At 40.5% G+C, this 17,195-nt stretch overlaps 1 protein-coding gene across 1 annotated transcript; it reads left to right on the top strand.

Moving 5' to 3' along the window:
• The first annotated feature begins 2,983 nt into the window (after positions 1 to 2,983).
• LOC133458779 (5-hydroxytryptamine receptor 3A-like) lies at positions 2,984 to 16,788 on the top strand. The gene is made up of 16 exons (XM_061738980.1): positions 2,984 to 3,085; positions 3,184 to 3,228; positions 3,361 to 3,470; positions 5,382 to 5,551; positions 5,658 to 5,818; positions 6,407 to 6,617; positions 8,567 to 8,863; positions 9,016 to 9,222; positions 11,411 to 11,571; positions 11,977 to 12,021; positions 13,494 to 13,600; positions 13,834 to 14,003; positions 14,119 to 14,279; positions 14,419 to 14,629; positions 15,839 to 16,048; positions 16,170 to 16,788. The coding sequence occupies exons 1-16, from the start codon at positions 2,984 to 2,986 to the stop codon at positions 16,490 to 16,492; spliced, it is 2,691 nt and encodes an 896-aa protein (XP_061594964.1). The 3' UTR covers positions 16,493 to 16,788.
• Positions 16,789 to 17,195: the final 407 nt, after the last annotated feature.

Here is a 17,195-nt window from a genome sequence, read left to right as displayed (position 1 = left end):
AGCTGTAACATCAAGTGTGCTCACTAGGTCCTCTTGTAATGTAATATTTACTTTAATATTTAACTAAATGAAATTACACTACCATGTCAAAGTCTTCACCTCTTGTGCTGTTACATCATTCAATAAAGCTTTTAAACAAAGTTTATGAGGCTTATTTAGTCAGTTCTTGTATGTTGAGTAACCTACTTTATATCCTGGATGAACATTTCATATTTATTTTCTCTTCTAAGGCATATTCAGGAAAATATGAGATGTTTATGAACTTTAACTTTATATTAAACATCCATAAATCAAATAAAATTAAGTAACACAAAACAATTAAAAAGCTGAGGCCTGTATTTACTGCAGACTTTTGGTACACCAGGCCTTTCTCAAAGGCAGAACTTTTTTCCATTGTGTATCATAATCATTTTGACATATATCTGCATAGAACTTTTAATCTAATGAAAAATTACTTCACTGTGAGATCTTTTTCAAACGCCTGAACCACCTCAGCATCAAACACCATCTCTGCTTCTTATACCTCATATGTCTGGTAAGGCCAAGAAAAGGAAAAAAAGGATTATTTTCTCTTAATTCTTTTCTGGCCAGGTGGTTTGGTGAGCTGCATCCTCTGAGCAGAACCTTGGTCTTGGGTTGTGTACAAGAACTGTTGTGTGATTGGTCAGAAATTTGAAGTCAAAAGTGGTTTCGTAGAAAAGCAGAAGCATCATCCCTACTTTTCAGTTGGCACAGAAAACACAACCATTTTTTTCCATTTCATCAGCAGTCAGAAATAGTAACAGCAATTCTTCCCTCTCCTCTGCTTCAACCATGTTTTTCTCCTCCGTCTTTACTCAAAACCTGCCATCTCCAACACTAACACCTTGCTGTTGCCGTATCGCTGTTTCTGTACCATGTGCTAGTGGGAGAGAACTGTGAGGACTTTCGGGAGTTCTGTTTCTCATGAAGTTTTAAATGTCCTGGCTACAAACTTTATTCATGTTTTACCACTTTTAGACAACAAAACAACATGTCTATTATTGTGGGGCACATAGCAATCTATAGTCTATTCATTCCCATAGAAACCTCCGCTATCTACCCTTCCAGTGTTTTCACTGCATTATTTTTCTGACATACATGGAAAAATGTTAATGGATTTCAGAGAGCACATATACGTTGTTTATGCATCCAAGGCCACTGAGGCTTTAAAAAAAAAAAAAAAAAAAAAAACGTATTTCTGTTGTTTGGTAATGTAGTGGAACTATATAGACTACAGGCATCGCCCTTTAGAAACAAGACACTTTTCTTTCTCATGGCAGCAACAATTTGGCATTAGCAACATTAGCATTGTTAGTATGTCGGCTCGTCCATAAAGACCTGCACTTCCTTGCACTGAACAGCAGGGAGCATGCTTTGTTTTTCATATGGACTCAGGGCAGGTGGAAATGAGGTTTGTTGGGTCAGTCTTTACTGATTCTGGTTAAAGTCGGTATTTTACCATGCTGTTCATTCACTTTCAGTGTCATGCAGGTTCTTCATGTGAACATTGTCCTCACAGTCTTCTAAAACAATCCCCCCAAAAAAGAGCACATGGTTCAACAGCACGCTACAGAGAACTGGAGGAGGGAATAGAAACTCCCACAGGTGGAGGTGTTCAAAAACAAAATGGGTGAATGGTTACTGCAGGTGTGAAACAACATGTTCTGTGATGCATGATTATTATGAATCTATGCTTTTTTTAAATTATTTATCCATGAAAACATAAAAAAAAAGCTAATAAAGATAAGCAGCCAATGTAAGTCAAAATATATCCTCAATCTGATTTTTGTCAAGAGAATTATAACCTTTGTGTTAACCGTCTAGGATGTGTGTGTATATGTGGCAGCTGTTTCCCTCAAATATAGAAAAATGTGATTTACTCTGTGTGAGATTAGTAGAGGCCAGGGTTAACGTGGGGTTATTCCCAAGAGCATGTATGTCCATGGTTATGGTCTTCTATGTTACAACAACAAGCGTATGCAAATATATCTGTGTTCACTATCAGGAGTTTTCCCATTATAAGACCTGCTGTGCAGAATATTTCATCCATCAGAAGCTTCCAGGATGTTTCTGTCTCAGCAGGGCTTCTACTCTTTCTCAGGGTTACTCTTAATTTCAGGTAATACAAATTTTGATTCCCTTCTTTGTTGTTTGACTTCAGTTTCCAACCACTGAGAAGTTTGTTATTGCTGTTTTTTTCTGATAAAAAACAGTATTATTGTTCTTGTGGCTCTCCTCATTCAGTGTTTTTCAGGTTCAAGTCAACTTTTCTGTTCAAAGATGTGATTTCATCTTTTCTCTTTTGTTCAGGCAGCCTATTTTATATTTTGTTTTGAATTCAGATGAATCTTTAAGTTTTAGAAATTCTCCCATGTTTAAACGATCAAAGCAAGTCAATTAACTACTGGTATTTGTCAATATTAACAGAGATATCTGTTTTATTTTCAAAATATTTCTGGTACTTTTTTGTTCACATCTATGTTGCTGTTCTACTTAGTAAGTCTGCATCTACTTAACATCTACTTAACATTTTATCTCCCAGCCACTTGGCCAATCACCGGTATGTATGGTCTGGATATATATATATATATATATATATATATATATATATATATATATATATATATATATATATATATATATATATATATATATATATATATATATATAATATAATATAATATAATATAATATAATATAATAAAATATATATATATATATATATATATATATATATATATATATATATGTATATATAATTTTTCTGTCTGAACTGGCAACTGTGTTGTGTATATTGAAAAATCGACATTACAAATGTTATTAAAAAAACAATGCATTCTGGCGAAATGAAAAGTGGAACATGTTTTTTAAATATGAATATACTCTCTTCTTCTGGGTAGTGTCCAGAGGTCATGGTAAATTGACTTGTAATGAGGGCCACAGTGGTCCAACATACGAGTCCATGCAGGCTGTGTTTGACCTGCAACCTTTCAGGCCGGCCGTAAACCTCAGCAACCCCACCATCACCAACATCTCCTTCACGCTCTACGCAGTCCTCGGGGTGGTGCGTTTCTATTTTTATAGATATACCATAATACCAAATGCATATCTGTACACTGCTGCACGCTTACTGCACTGAAATCCATTTTTACTATATTTCAGAGTGAGAAAGCCCAGATACTCACTACTTTCTTGTGGCTGAGACTGGTGAGTAACCCGGCATGCACAGTACACTTGAATTGAATGCAGTCCGATTCAGCTAGAGCCAGTTGGAACTGATAAGCTCTTAAGTAAGGCATACTGGCCGTGTAACAGTGTGTTATTGTCAACTCGTTGCAGTTCTGGCACAACGAGTTCCTGGTTTGGGACCCCAATGAGTGCGACGGAGTCACCAGGATTTCTCTCCCGGTTAAACAACTGTGGTCTCCAGACATCATTGTTTATGAGTTGTAAGTTTTGAAAGAGTAGAAAGTTTTTAATGGTGACGATCTTATACACAGAAACTAAATGTAGGACATGTGGTGATACACACAGCACATGGGCTCCAGAGATTAACGTGTTCTTGGTTCAGGTTTCACACCATTTAATAAGCCATCTGAACAGCAGCAATAAGAGGCACTAGGGAGCACGGTCTCTAAGAAAATAAAGCTTCAAGTTTCAAGTTTTATTGTCAGATGATATGTTCAACATACAGCACAATGAAATTACAGTCCTCTCTGACCCACGGCGCAAAATACAAGTAATACAATAAATAAAGAATAATTATAAATAAATAAACAGTCCACAGTAATTAAAAAGACATAAACTAAACTTGAATATTTACAATATTTACATGATGAAATAAAAAGAATTGTGACTGTTTCGGTCTTGTGACCCAGCAGTCAGTTAACATCCCCACCAGCATCCAGGTACTGTTGCATTTTCCCTATCAATTATTTTGGTCAGAAAAATAGTTACATTGTATTGAGATACAGAAAAGAGTAAAAACCCAGGTTTCTCTAGTCAAGTCTCAACTCCAGAAATTAAACCGATATAAACTCGAAGTGATCTGGACTTGTGTCTGTGTCTGCTGAGACAGCAGCCAAGAAAAAAGTAAAGTGGCCATTAGAATCATGAAAAGTGAGTCACTTGACAGTGATTGCTAAAAAGTCCCCGTTAGGCCACTCACTTGGTTTTTCTTCACGTTTCACGTGAATCATATCTCAATAATGTGTAGATGTAGATTGTGGAGCCTTCTCGCTCTTTGGAGGAGCTAGATGAGGATCTCTTTGGATTTTGTTTAGGCTGGAACATATTAGGTTTTTTTATTTCTCTCCAAATGCTATTTATTTGGGTTGACCTTGTACAGTAGCTTGGGTCCACTGAGTGTCTGAATCCCCCCCACCAGCCCATAGCTGTTGGTAGTAAAGTTCTTGCCTCAAGGGAACCCGCAGACAGCAGAGCAGGTTAACCCTGAGAAAATCTGCTTTTGAATGATGCAAAAAGTTGCCACAGGCTGCAGCCTCCTTCTGGACATTATGTCAAAGCCTGTTATGAATAAATTAGATTTGGGAGATCCTCAGGGAGATAAGCTGATGAGAGGAAAACATTCAGTATCACCTGTACAGCATAAATTATACTAAATAAGAAAGCTCTTCAAGTTAGGATGATTATTTCAACTCTTCGTTACAGTATATTTGATGCTTTTCCCTCTTAACAGATAGAAATGACCAATTGAAGCAGAACTGTGATTTTTGTCTCATACAGCTGTCAGGGTTTTGACATTTCCCCCTGTTTTGAGTGCTTTAGTGCAGTGGTCCTCAACCTTTTTTCACTGATGTACCCCCTGTGAAATATTTTTTCAGCCAAGTACCCCCTAACCAGCGCAAAGCACTTTTGGTTGTAAAAAAAAAAAGACCTAAAACAGAGCACTTTGCCATCAGTAACTGATTTATTAAACATAAAAATATTGCTGCTATGCTTCAACCACGACTCCATCGTTGGTCCAAGTGATTGACAGGTGAAGCCAGGTGGTTGACAGGTTAGGTGGAACCATCCTGGTGTGGGGGATACTCTGCGGTTTTAGGATAATAAGTTGAATAGCCTACTCCTGAAGATAAAATTCATTTTATGAATTTAGACTTATATTTTCCTCAATTATTTATGAAATATTTATTTTTAAAGGATTTTTGCATGGATGCTACTTTTTAAATATATGTATATTTTAAAATCTCACGTACCCCCTGGAGTGCCTTCACGTACCCCCAGGGGTACGCGTACCCCCATTTGAGAACCACTGATTTAGTGTAAATACCCTTTCTGTCCTGACGTTCTGTCTCTATCATTTTGCTGCGTGATTCCTCCACCTCCATCCCTCCCAGTGTGGACGATGATGTCTCCCAGGCATGTCCTTATGTCTACGTGAACCACACGGGTCACATCCGCTGGGACAGGATGCTGCGGCTCGTCTCAGCCTGCAACCTGGAGATCTTCAGTTTTCCCTTTGACATTCAAAACTGTACCTTTACATTTGGCTCATACATGCACACCAGTAAGTTTCTTTTTTATCATTCATGTAAACATAGTTTACGAAGGAGAATTTATCCTATTTGACCTATAGGAGGCAGAAATTGATTTGTTGTTTTTCTCTTTATTAGTACGTGATGTGAGGGTCAGTCCAGCCTTGACCTTTGAGGAAATGTCTGGAAACTCCAAGCGTTACCTGGAAGCCAGTGGAGAGTGGGAGTTGGTGGACATACTGGGAGAAACCTCCATTCTGCAGTTCGGGATCGATGAGTGGGACATCATCACCATCTGGGTCAGAAAATACCTCACTCTCTCTTCCGTTGCTTTGACATGTACAGCATGCACATCTCAGACCACTTCAGTTAATATTAGCATGCATGATTAACCCTCAGCACTAGCCTGGTAGATCAGAGCCACATCTAGAAGGATGTAGGGTCTGAAAACCATAGGGCCCCCCATTCAAGGGGAGGTACCAACGAACAAGGTGACGTATTCAGAGCGCTGAAAACGAGTCAACAGGAGAGTGTGCTGTGTAGAGGAGTAAATTGGGATTACGTTACCGCTCTGTTGTCACCGTGTTAAGCTCCACCCAGAAACAAAGTTAGACTGATTTGATTGGTTCCCTGTGACTTTTGGGCATAGTTAATGAGCTCCAACAGATGGTGGCTATACGTAGCTGCAAAACTAATTTAAAGTTGCTAGCGGTACATCTAGATTTCTCGGCCATCTCAGTACTGCAGTGAACAAATATTTCCTAAGAGAGGTTAACAAAAGATTTTGGAGTCCCATCAAAACAAGTATGATGTTTATTTCAACCAAACCCCTCCCCGTGAACAAACGCACGCACTGAAACTGAAATGTACCTCCTTTGTTCTTCTAGGTGGTCATAAAGCGGCGTCCGGTGCTCTACGTGGTCAACCTCCTGATCCCCAGCTCCTTCCTCATGCTCATTGACATCCTGTCCTTTTACCTGCCCCCCCACAGCGTTGACCGAGCCTCCTTCAAGATGACGCTCATCCTGGGTTACACCGTCTTCCTGCTCATAATGAATGACCTGCTGCCCAGCACGGCCAACGGCACTCCCATTATAGGTCAGAGGTGCTGATTTCATGTGCTAATAAAAACTGTGGTAGTAGGTCTCATAATGGATAAAACACATCATTCTGCGTAGACTGGGAAACTGGGTGCCTTTCCATGAGAACTCATGCCATCAACTCATCGACAACTCTGTCGACCTCTTAAGGCTGGGATATACTTGCTGTTGGTGCTTCCGTTCATGTCCGTTCACGTCCGTTCGAGTGCACCAGCAACCGCAACGTCGTTCGCGTAGTATGGGAGGAGAGTGTGTCGTACTGGCGGTGACCGATAGGGGGCAGTAAGCAGAGCAACAGTTGGAAAAGTGATTTTCCACTGCCACTCAGCTTCCAGAATTTTTTTTAAGTTTTCCTCAGCTCCATTCATATCAGACACAACACTCAAAGAACTTTCACCTTCCTTTATGCCGGACTTCACACAATCAACGCACTTTAAAATACAGAGGACCATCGCTACGGAACAATTTACCTAAATCACTAAAATCAATATCTTCACTGGCTTTGTTCAAAAAACACTTGAAAAAATAATTTTTTAGTTAAGATCAGAAACACATCTGGAGTTTTTAAATTGTACTTTTTTCATGCAATTATACTACATTTCCTTAATTTGTTTTCCATCTTTCAATAATTCAGTAGTGTTTTTCTTTTTCATGTTAAATTGTCTTTTTCTGTCTTATATTATCTATTTCTATATTGTGTTTTTGCTTTTGCTGTTGTTATTGTTGTTTATGTTTGTTTTATAAAGGGGAGGCATTTTCATAAGCCTTTTTGGCTTCCACCTCTCCTGCACAATGCTTCATTTGACCTTTGTTTTTTACTGTTATGTTTTATGTGCAAATTAAACTAAACTAAACTAAATAAATATTTAGTAGTAGCAGTAGCAGATTAGAACAACGAACAAGTTAACATGACACCATTGGATGATGTAGGAGATTATAACATTGCTTTGGTTGTGATCTCGGCAAAGGAAACGGCGCCAGCGGCCTCCGCGTTGTCACTTGTGACCAGCTGATATCAGACCTGGACCAGCTGGTATCAGACCGGGACCAGCTGGTATCAGACCTGGACCAGCTGGTATCAGACCGGGACCAGCTGATATCAGACCTGGACCAGCTGGTATCAGACCGGGACCAGCTGGTATCAGACCGGGACCAGCTGGTATCAGACCTGGACCAGCTGGTATCAGACCGGGACCAGCTGGTATCAGACCGGGACCAGCTGGTATCTGACCGGGACCAGCTGGTATCAGACCTGGACCAGCTGGTATCAGACCGGGACCAGCTGATATCAGACCTGGACCAGCTGGTATCAGACCGGGACCAGCTGGTATCAGACCTGGACCAGCTGGTATCAGACCGGGACCAGCTGATATCAGACCTGGACCAGCTGGTATCAGACCGGGACCAGCTGGTATCAGACCTGGACCAGCTGGTATCAGACCGGGACCAGCTGGTATCAGACCGGGACCAGCTGGTATCTGACCGGGACCAGCTGGTATCAGACCGGGACCAGCTGGTATCTGACCGGGACCAGCTGGTATCAGACCGGGACCAGCTGGTATCTGACCGGGACCAGCTGGTATCAGACCGGGACCAGCTGGTATCAGACCGGGACCAGCTGGTATCTGACCGGGACCAGCTGGTATCAGACCGGGACCAGCTGGTATCAGACCGGGACCAGCTGGTATCAGACCGGGACCAGCTGGTATCAGACCGGGACCAGCTGGTATCAGACCAGGACCAGCACCAGTCGCGGGCAGAGCGAGAACTGCAGGTCACGTACGCGTTCAGTGTCTTTTTGAGAACGTGCATGTCGACGCGTCAAATGAACGCAGGATACGCATGGCGGCCATGATGCGTACGCGGTGTGAACTGCAAGTATATTCCAGGCTTGAAGAGCGCCACGGACGACCTCTAAGAATCCCTTTAATCCTTTCTGCATTCTAGGTATTTATTTCTCAGTGTGTCTGGCCCTCATGGTCATCAGTCTACTGGAGACGGTCATCATTACCAACGTCCTCCATCACAGCTCCATGAAGTACCAGGAGGTCCCCAGCTGGGTGAGGGTGGTTATCCTGACACACATAGCCAGCCTGATCTGCTACCGCTGGCCCAAAGATGTCCAGCCACCCAGGAAAGCACAGGAAGATAAACCCGAAGGCTCAGCTGGGAGCTCAGGCCCAAGGGTCATCCAAGCGTATGACAGCCCCCCAAGCGCTAGCGGAGGTATCCAGTCCATGTGCAGTTTTCTAACAAACAAAAGGTGGAGGAGCAGTTTAAGTTAACATGATGGAATAATTTACTAATAGGGAAAATAAAAAGCAAGAGTTAAGCTCTTTCAGTGTGGTGCAAGCTGGTTTGATGTCATTAATCATACATCCTCACACTTCTGTTAGGTTCAGCTTCTCTGCCTGAGCTGCAACAGATCTGCCAGTACCTGGGTGATCTTCGTGCTCATCTCACCTCCCTGCAGAAGGAAAGTGAGCTGCAGGAGCAGTGGTGTCATGTCGGATATATCCTCGACTTCCTGCTCTTCCGCATCTACCTGCTGCTAATCAGCTGCTACGCCGTGGTCATCATCACCATGTGGTGCATCTGGATCAGCCAGACCTAGCTGGAAGTGGGCCGGACGCCACCAGGAGCTGAATCATTTGACAAATCATTCATTTAAGAGGAACATTTCAAAAAATACATGTACAATTTGATGGAAAACACAAGCCTCTGTCTTCTTTTGTTTTCTTTAAATGTCTCCGTTCTTTGTTTTTCTCTTTTTTTAAGGACACACCCAACCTGGTGGTGCTTCTTGGCAGTTTTAAAGTCTTGCAGGATGGAGCAATAAATCAATGGAGCTCAATGAAAAGAGACATGTAATTTTTTCCCTCAGTAAATTATATTCATTACTAATATGGTGTAGTACCGTGAAAAAAGTAAACTATGGGAAAATACCAAAACAAGGTAATATTGTTGGGTTTTTTATTGCTTTATACATATATTTATGTAAATACAAATTCTGATGGATGGATGGATGGATGGATGGATGGATGGATGGATGGATGGATGGATGGATGGATGGATGGATGGATGGATGGATGGATGGATGGATGGATGGATGGATGGATGGATGGATGGATGGATGAAGGTCAGTCAATTCAAAAGAATTGCAAAACTTTTACTGTGTCTTCTGGGGCATTTGTGAATCCACAGAGGGATATAATCTGTAATCTGGGTCTCATGAGAACTATTCTGGGTCAGGAAGTTCAGAAAGCTGTGGGGGGGTGTACAGGTATGTGTTCTGTGTGGGTATCAATGTGAGGATGTGCGTGAAGATGACCTAATGTGTGTTTTTAACCATGAGTGTGTCAGTTTTTATATGTTGGTGTTGATTTTATTATGTAAAGCACTTTGCGCTACTTAGTATGAAAAGTGCTTTATAAATAAAGTTTGATTTTATTTTATTTTATTTTATAAACAACTTACCAGGTTGTGCAGATGTTGGCTTTGAGTTGAAGCACATGTAGATTTCAGGAACAACAAAAACACTTTGTAGAGCCGTCAGTCTCGCAGGCGTCTGGGAGACCTGAGCTTGAAGAGGGTAAGGACAAGGGTGGATGTTTGTTTTTTTATTTATTTTGAAAGGAAACAACATGCTGTTTGCATTTGAATAATTGGAATAAACTGAATAGTGATATTACAAAACAAACTCACGAAGCCCATAGTTGGAAATGTATGAAAAAGAGCATGGTTGAAATCTCATGACATTGCCATGAATGAATTGTGGTGTTTTCAGCAGAGCTGATGATTTTACAGGCTGTACAGCTGGATACGATGTGAACACAGGTGAACTGTCTCCATAGACGAGGAAAGAACCTCAAACCCAACAATTCAATCATGCTAGTCAGATATATGCTTCTTTGCAGTTAGATCTATTCTTACAAATTGCTGCAATACCTCTTACTTTACTCTTGACGCTCTGTCTGTTCTCTCAGTCATGTTTTTTGAAAGCCTGATAGAGAAGCCATGGAATGAAGAAAGTTTCCCTGCAGCCATGTCTCAGTGAGACACAGAGTACTGTATTCTTCATAGTCTCAATGCCAACGTGTCAGCACTCCAAGCTCCTCCAGTTTCTCAGCCAGGGATCTCCCACTCTCTACGATGATGCAGATAATGGCTTAAACGTCCTTCTCCTTGTTCTCCGTGTTCCTATTTAACTCTGTCCTTTGGGGAGCTCATGTAACTTCCCCCACAGTGATCCTGGTGTCATTGTTACTCGTTACCACACTGAGAAAAAAAAAAGTTTTTTTGAAAAAGATTAATTGTCATTGTTACAAATTGATTTAAAAATAGCTGTAAATCCAAACATTAAGCAAATACAGTTATTAGATGAGTATATGTGTACGCACAAACTCAGATACACTGAATGACTGAAGCCATGCCCAGAAGTGTGATGCTGCAAAGTCAATATTAGCTTCTGGAGGAGGTCTGATGTGTCAAAATGTTTGCTTTTATTCTTTGTAATCTGGTTCCATTTCTTGAAAGTGAAGACGGTTTCTGAAAAGGACACTGACAATGGCTTGGATGAAACTTGCTGAGTTAACCGTCTTCTGCTTCACGCTTCTTCACAGTAAGACAAGATGTTTGACCTTTGACGTTCTATCTTTTATTATTACAAGATCTCTGAATGTGTAGCTGTGGAGATTATTTTCATCATTTTGAGAAGGCAGAAGATGTTACTCTGAGCATCATCATTACCAGATTACCTCATCGACTATTTCTGAATTTTCTTGTTGAAAGGTTTTGTAGGAGCTCTGAACTGCACCAGCCCAAGTCCAGACTCTCTATTTAACGAACTTGAGAGGAATCTATTCTCCAAAAAGCTGTTGCGCCCCGTGGCAAACCTCTCTGATCCAATTAACATAAGCATCTCTCTCACTTTAGTGGGGATTTTAGGTGTGGTGAGTTTGCATATACAAAAGATCTTTAATATTGACTGTATAAAAGAAGTGGATGTCGCCACCCAGACAACAAAAACACAACTTCTATAAATCTTCTCAAATTGATTGATATTTGACAAATTGAAAAATATCTCTGCTAGTAGGTAAAAAAAATGTTATTGACTAGAAATAAAACAAACTAAACAAATAAGACAAACTAAACCATAGTAACACTAATTTATCCTAATTTATCAAAGGAGACTATAAGAACCAGACTCATTCTTTGTATCAAAAATTAGAAACATTTTGGGGTTCAGACTGGGTGGCTGCATCCATTTTTTACATACAGCCTATACTTTTTAAACAGTCATCATATCTAAATGTTTTATTTCTCTGAATCTACTTCTAAATATTTCTCATCTACAGGATGAAAAAGCTCAAACTCTGACTACAGTCATATGGCAAGTCCTGGTATGTGGACAGCTTGAGAAAGATCACTCAAGTCTCACGTGAATTTTAATGTGTTAATATCAAAAAATGTTTTCTGTCATTCTTGTTGCATCAGTTTTTGTTACGTAGCTTGATAAGTTGGTGGAAGGTGTGTTTATTGTTGGTTAGGATGGGAAAAATCAGAAAACGGTTGTTTTTACAGGCTCCAGTAGAATTGGTCGAATAAATTCATCAATTATTTATTTCTTGTGTTTAATTAGATAATTGTTGCCAAAAAAGTCTTCAAAGGGCTAGTCAGTATGTTTCCGTGCTTAGTCAGAGTAAGGTCTTCTCTCTGTGACCCATTACACACGGACGTGAAGGGAATCCATTTATGGACCAAAGTATGTCAAAGACGGTTTTGATCATGTCTGCTTTCAGTTTGTTGGCATCGAGCTTTTCTGGTTGACTACGCAGCGGAGCAACAGCTAAATATTTGGTTTAGATAGCAGCAGCAAACTGAAGAAAACGGTGATCAGTGACCTGGACAGAGAACAACTCTGTACGTTACATCCTGTTTGCTTTAGTTTTTATTTTATTTTCCGTATCTGCTTGGCCCAGTACTTCCAGGTCGCGGCGGGAACTGGGCCAGAACACGTACGACACTTATAGGCCCACTAACTGTTTACATGTAGGGATTAGCTTTATTTCCCCAGCATTATCAGGGTGTATTAGTCTGAATAGGGAAGTTCGGTCTAGTTTGGTTTCACAACCGATTCACATCTGTAATATAGGGAATCAGGTTTTTTCTAGAGTCACGTAAACATGCTAAGTTTGGATTTACATGTAATGTGACATCGGAGACCTATACTATCCAGCTCTTACATGTTTACCTCTGCAGTTTCACATCTTACTGCACTTTCTGTATCTCTGAACAGAGTAGCAGAAAAGTATAATATATTCATTCATAAAAAATATATTTAAGCTCGTTTAGCACTTTATTGACAGCTAAAAGTCAAGTTGACCAAAAATGCACCTTTATAGAAATGAAGGTCTTGGATGTCACACACACGTGTCTTGGATGTCACACACACGTGTCTTGGATGTCAAATCTAGCTATGGACGGTAAAAACCATTGTTGTAACCGGCTGTGAACATATTTATTTCTGTGGTAAAGTTTGAGATTTTGACATGGGAGTGAGTGGATATTGACTTTCCCCCAGTGGTCATTAAAATAACTGCATGTCAAAGAAGACAACTGTATTTTGCCCATTGCTTGAAACGAACTGCTATAAAGAAAGCTGAAAAGACAAGGCTGAAAAGGGAGATTTTGTTCTGCATCAGCCTGGTATTTTGACCAAAACGTGTCACAGACCTTTCCTTATTAGAAAATCTTGTAAACCTCTAAAAAAGTAACATGGGCATACATGTGTTCTTTAAGTTTGCGACAGTCTTTCAGGTTTTATCAGATACTATTATCTTGTTCATTTTCTGATAGTGGTTTTGTTCTGCAGGAGTGGGATATAGCAGGACTGAGCTGGGACCAGAGGGAATGTGGAGCTGAACGGGTCTCTGTCCCCCGGGAAAAGCTTTGGATTCCAGATGTTCACATCTCAGAGTTGTACGTCGTGATACGTCATGAACTTTTTCAAATTCCTGTGAAGAGAGAAGTGACACTGCAGGGCATGAGTCTGGACATTAAGCACGGCAGACTTTCAAACACCTCCCTCCAGTTCATTTTAATGCTTTACCTGCATAACATTTGGATATTTAAAAGGATATTTAAACCCAATTGGAAAATGTGAAATTTGATATTTTTTTAACTGTTTGTTTTTGTTGTGTTTTTTATTCCAGCATGGATGAAGACAAATCACCCAAAACTCCATACGTCTACTTATACAACACAGGTCACGTATTTGACGATAAGCCAATCAGAGTGGTCAGCTCTTGCCAATTAGGGATATATACTTTCCCCTTTGATATCCAAAACTGCTCACTGACTTTTGGATCGTATCTACACTTTGGTGAGCCCAAAATATTCAATATATTTCCCAAAAAGTCTGATCTGCGCGCAACTAGTTTACTGTGTGGATCAAATGACAACTGAAACCTAAAATATGCTGCTCAATGTGTCTCCAGCTACAGACATCAGGATGATTGAAGGAGCCACAAGTGAATTGATTCTGCAGCAGTCCAGAGATGTGCTGCTGACCAACGGGGAGTGGGAGCTCACTGACATCATTGTAGATTCCTCTACGTTGGCATTAGATGTAGGAAGCTACTCTGAGATAACATATCGTGTAAGTTTTACACTTCTAATTATTGAATGTAGTTTGAAGCGTCACAGCTGATCCTGAGACAAAGTAAAAAAAAGTCAGAAAAAAGTGGAGTAAGCACACCAGAAAAAAAAGAAAGAAGACATTTGTGTGTCTTCCGCAGTTTGTTTTGCGGCGGAGACCAATGGCGTATGTGGTGAACCTCCTGATCCCCAGCTGCTTCCTCATCACAGTGGACCTCTTCAGCTTCCTGCTTCCTCCGCAGAGCGTGGACAGATCGTCCTTCAAGATGACCCTCATCCTGGGCTACACCGTCTTCCTGCTCATCATGAACGACCTGCTGCCCGTCACCGGGGAAACCACCCCTCTCATCAGTGAGGGACTTTCATTTCTTTATTTCACAGAAACCTGACGGACCACGTTAACGTCTCTATGAATGTCACTGCTCCATCAGTGGATGAAAAGAACTCACTTTTTTCTCAGGTTGTTACTAACAGAAATGACAAAAGTTGCAGAGAGATGCAAAACAACCAGGTAGACGCCAACCAAAAACCAAGCGACATTATTCTCAAAGATGCACAAAACAGGACAACGACAACAACAGAAACAACCAGTGAATAATAAACCAAAGCAAAGACAGAGTCAAGGCAGAGATATACATCAACTGTACAGATGGGTAACTTACTTTAAACATCTGTAAAATAAACTCAGTGCAAACAGATGAAATAGCAAAACACAATGATCACCACTCGATGAAAATTGGTCTGAAAAGAGATGTGAATAAATACATAAATAAAACTACAAAGAAATTGATGCTTGATAAAAGAAATTGCAAAACACAAAAACACAAACAAAAATTGACAGGAAAGACACAAAATCTCCAGAAAGAGATTCAACTGACTAAAAAACATACAAAAAAGAGCTTTTAAATCATGCTTTCCTTTTCATCTCTTGGAGTGTAACTGTGACTCTCATATTTGCAGGTCTGCCAAGACACACAAACTAACACGCAGCGGTAATACTTGTAGAGGCATCCGGGTTAATTATGAGGGATTTAAATTTCTTTCATCTTTTTTATGGATTATATTCTCAATGGAAAGCATAACAAATACCTTTGGAACAAGCTTGACAGCAGTTCAATACTTTATTGTTATAGTTCAAACTGTAAAATAACATTTTTTAACGGAACAAGCAGCAACATTTGAACTGGATAAACACTGGTTTACATTGTGGCAGAAACATCACTGCAAAACCTCTTTCTGGGATTATTTTTCCACAATTCAGTAAAAACTGTATCTTCTATAGGAGCTTTACGGCCTAAACTAAACTAAGTAAAGCAGCACTCCACCCTCTGCTAAAACAGTTGATTGAGTGTGTTTAACCTGGTGATGCTCTGCTCCAGGTATCAGGGATACTCCAGCTGTCACGGAGAGGAGCAGCAGGTTTTTCACGTTTTTATGCAAACATCCTGCCTTGATCGGCATCTTTACTGAGGGGGAAGTTAATACCAGAACAATGGCGTATAAAAAAGATGAGTGATTAGATGATTCACAGAGAGTCCTGCCCTTATGTTGTTTCTGCAGATGTCTTCTTCTCCATCAGTCTGGCTCTGATGGTGGCCAGCCTCCTGGAGACGGTGTTCATCACCAACATCCAGTTCAGCTCCTGTCAGTACAGCGCCGTGCCTCACTGGCTCAGCGTCTTCGTCCTACGTTACCTGGCTGTTCTAGTTTGTCTCCGTCCGAAGGAGAAGAACAACCGAACCACAGTCCAATTCAACCAATCCTCTAAAGGTACATTTTCATTTAGCATCACTTTTTTCTGGATTGACCTAAAAAAAAATTTAAGCATCAAACCATATAAACAATACAATTTGCATGTAGTAGAACAATCTTTTGTTGCTGTTTTTGACAGACCCTGCCATAAATACTAGCTCCATAAGCATCTCAGGAAGTCAACATCACATCTTGAGTGGTACACGTCCAGTAAAGGCCTCTCTTCCCCCCGCCGTCCCTCCGGAGCCGTTCACCGACGAGCTGAGGAAGCTGAGCAGAGATCTCACAGCCATTCGCCTTCAGGTGGACAAATACTTCCAGGGGTCCAAGACCTCAGAGGAATGGCAAATGATCGGGACAGTGGTGGACCGTCTTCTGTTCGGCTTGTACATAGTCTTCATCGTTGTGAGCTTCATCACCATCATGGGGATCTGGATCTGGAGTAATAGATATACAGCATGATTTTAAGGTTAGGGGGTTAAATGCCTGACAGGAACATTAAACCCATGATAGGCTACTCTTGTTTTTTTCTTTTTTAATAGGACAGCTAGATGTTTCCAAATAAAGTGTAATCACTTCTTTATCACGTTTATCATCTCTGTTAACAGCCATGAAGCCTTTACAGATGGGGCTCTTTTTATTCAAAACAGAAAACCTCAGCCTGTGTTTCTACTCTCACTATTAGAATATTAAAGCCATCCTAGGGTTTGAAGCTGAGGCTAGGTGGCACAATTGTCCATATATTGTGTTGCCTCAATGCAACACTTACATGTCACACAATGTACATGTAGCAGTTGCATTTTGAGACAACTCAGTTTACCTAATAAATCTCCCTGGAATTTTATTTGAAGTTACTTTATGTCATTGCATCCACCATTCATATTCATTTTCTCTTTATAAAATGCACTTTTTGTTTCAATCAACTTATGCAAGATGACTAAAACCTCTGTTAGGGAAACAGGGTGACATCGCTAGTAACTGAAAATAATCCTAGGGTAGGAAAAGTTGTGATGATCGGTAAGCAGCAGTATTATTGAGCCACAAAAAAGAGCTGGTTGCTCTTTTCGCTTTACGAATGCTGATGGAGAGGAGCAAGGAAGATCAGGAGTTGTGTTGTGTCCTGATAGATTCAGAGGGCACGGACTGAGGGAGGAATTGCGGTATT

The sequence above is a fragment of the Cololabis saira genome, chromosome 13 (genome assembly GCF_033807715.1).
Source record: "Cololabis saira isolate AMF1-May2022 chromosome 13, fColSai1.1, whole genome shotgun sequence".
Lineage (NCBI taxonomy): Eukaryota > Metazoa > Chordata > Actinopteri > Beloniformes > Belonidae > Cololabis > Cololabis saira.
This window is presented reverse-complemented; position numbering and strand designations above follow the sequence as displayed.

Bases quoted from the DNA above. Each gene is read 5' to 3' on its own strand.
- LOC133458779 (XM_061738980.1), top strand. From the start codon at position 2,984: ATGCAGGCTGTGTTTGACCTGCAACCTTTCAGGCCGGCCGTAAACCTC. The intron at 3,086-3,183 runs GTGCGTTTCTAT...ACTATATTTCAG, and splicing joins TCTACGCAGTCCTCGGGGTG to AGTGAGAAAGCCCAGATACT. The intron at 14,630-15,838 runs GTGAGGGACTTT...TTGTTTCTGCAG, and splicing joins GGAAACCACCCCTCTCATCA to ATGTCTTCTTCTCCATCAGT.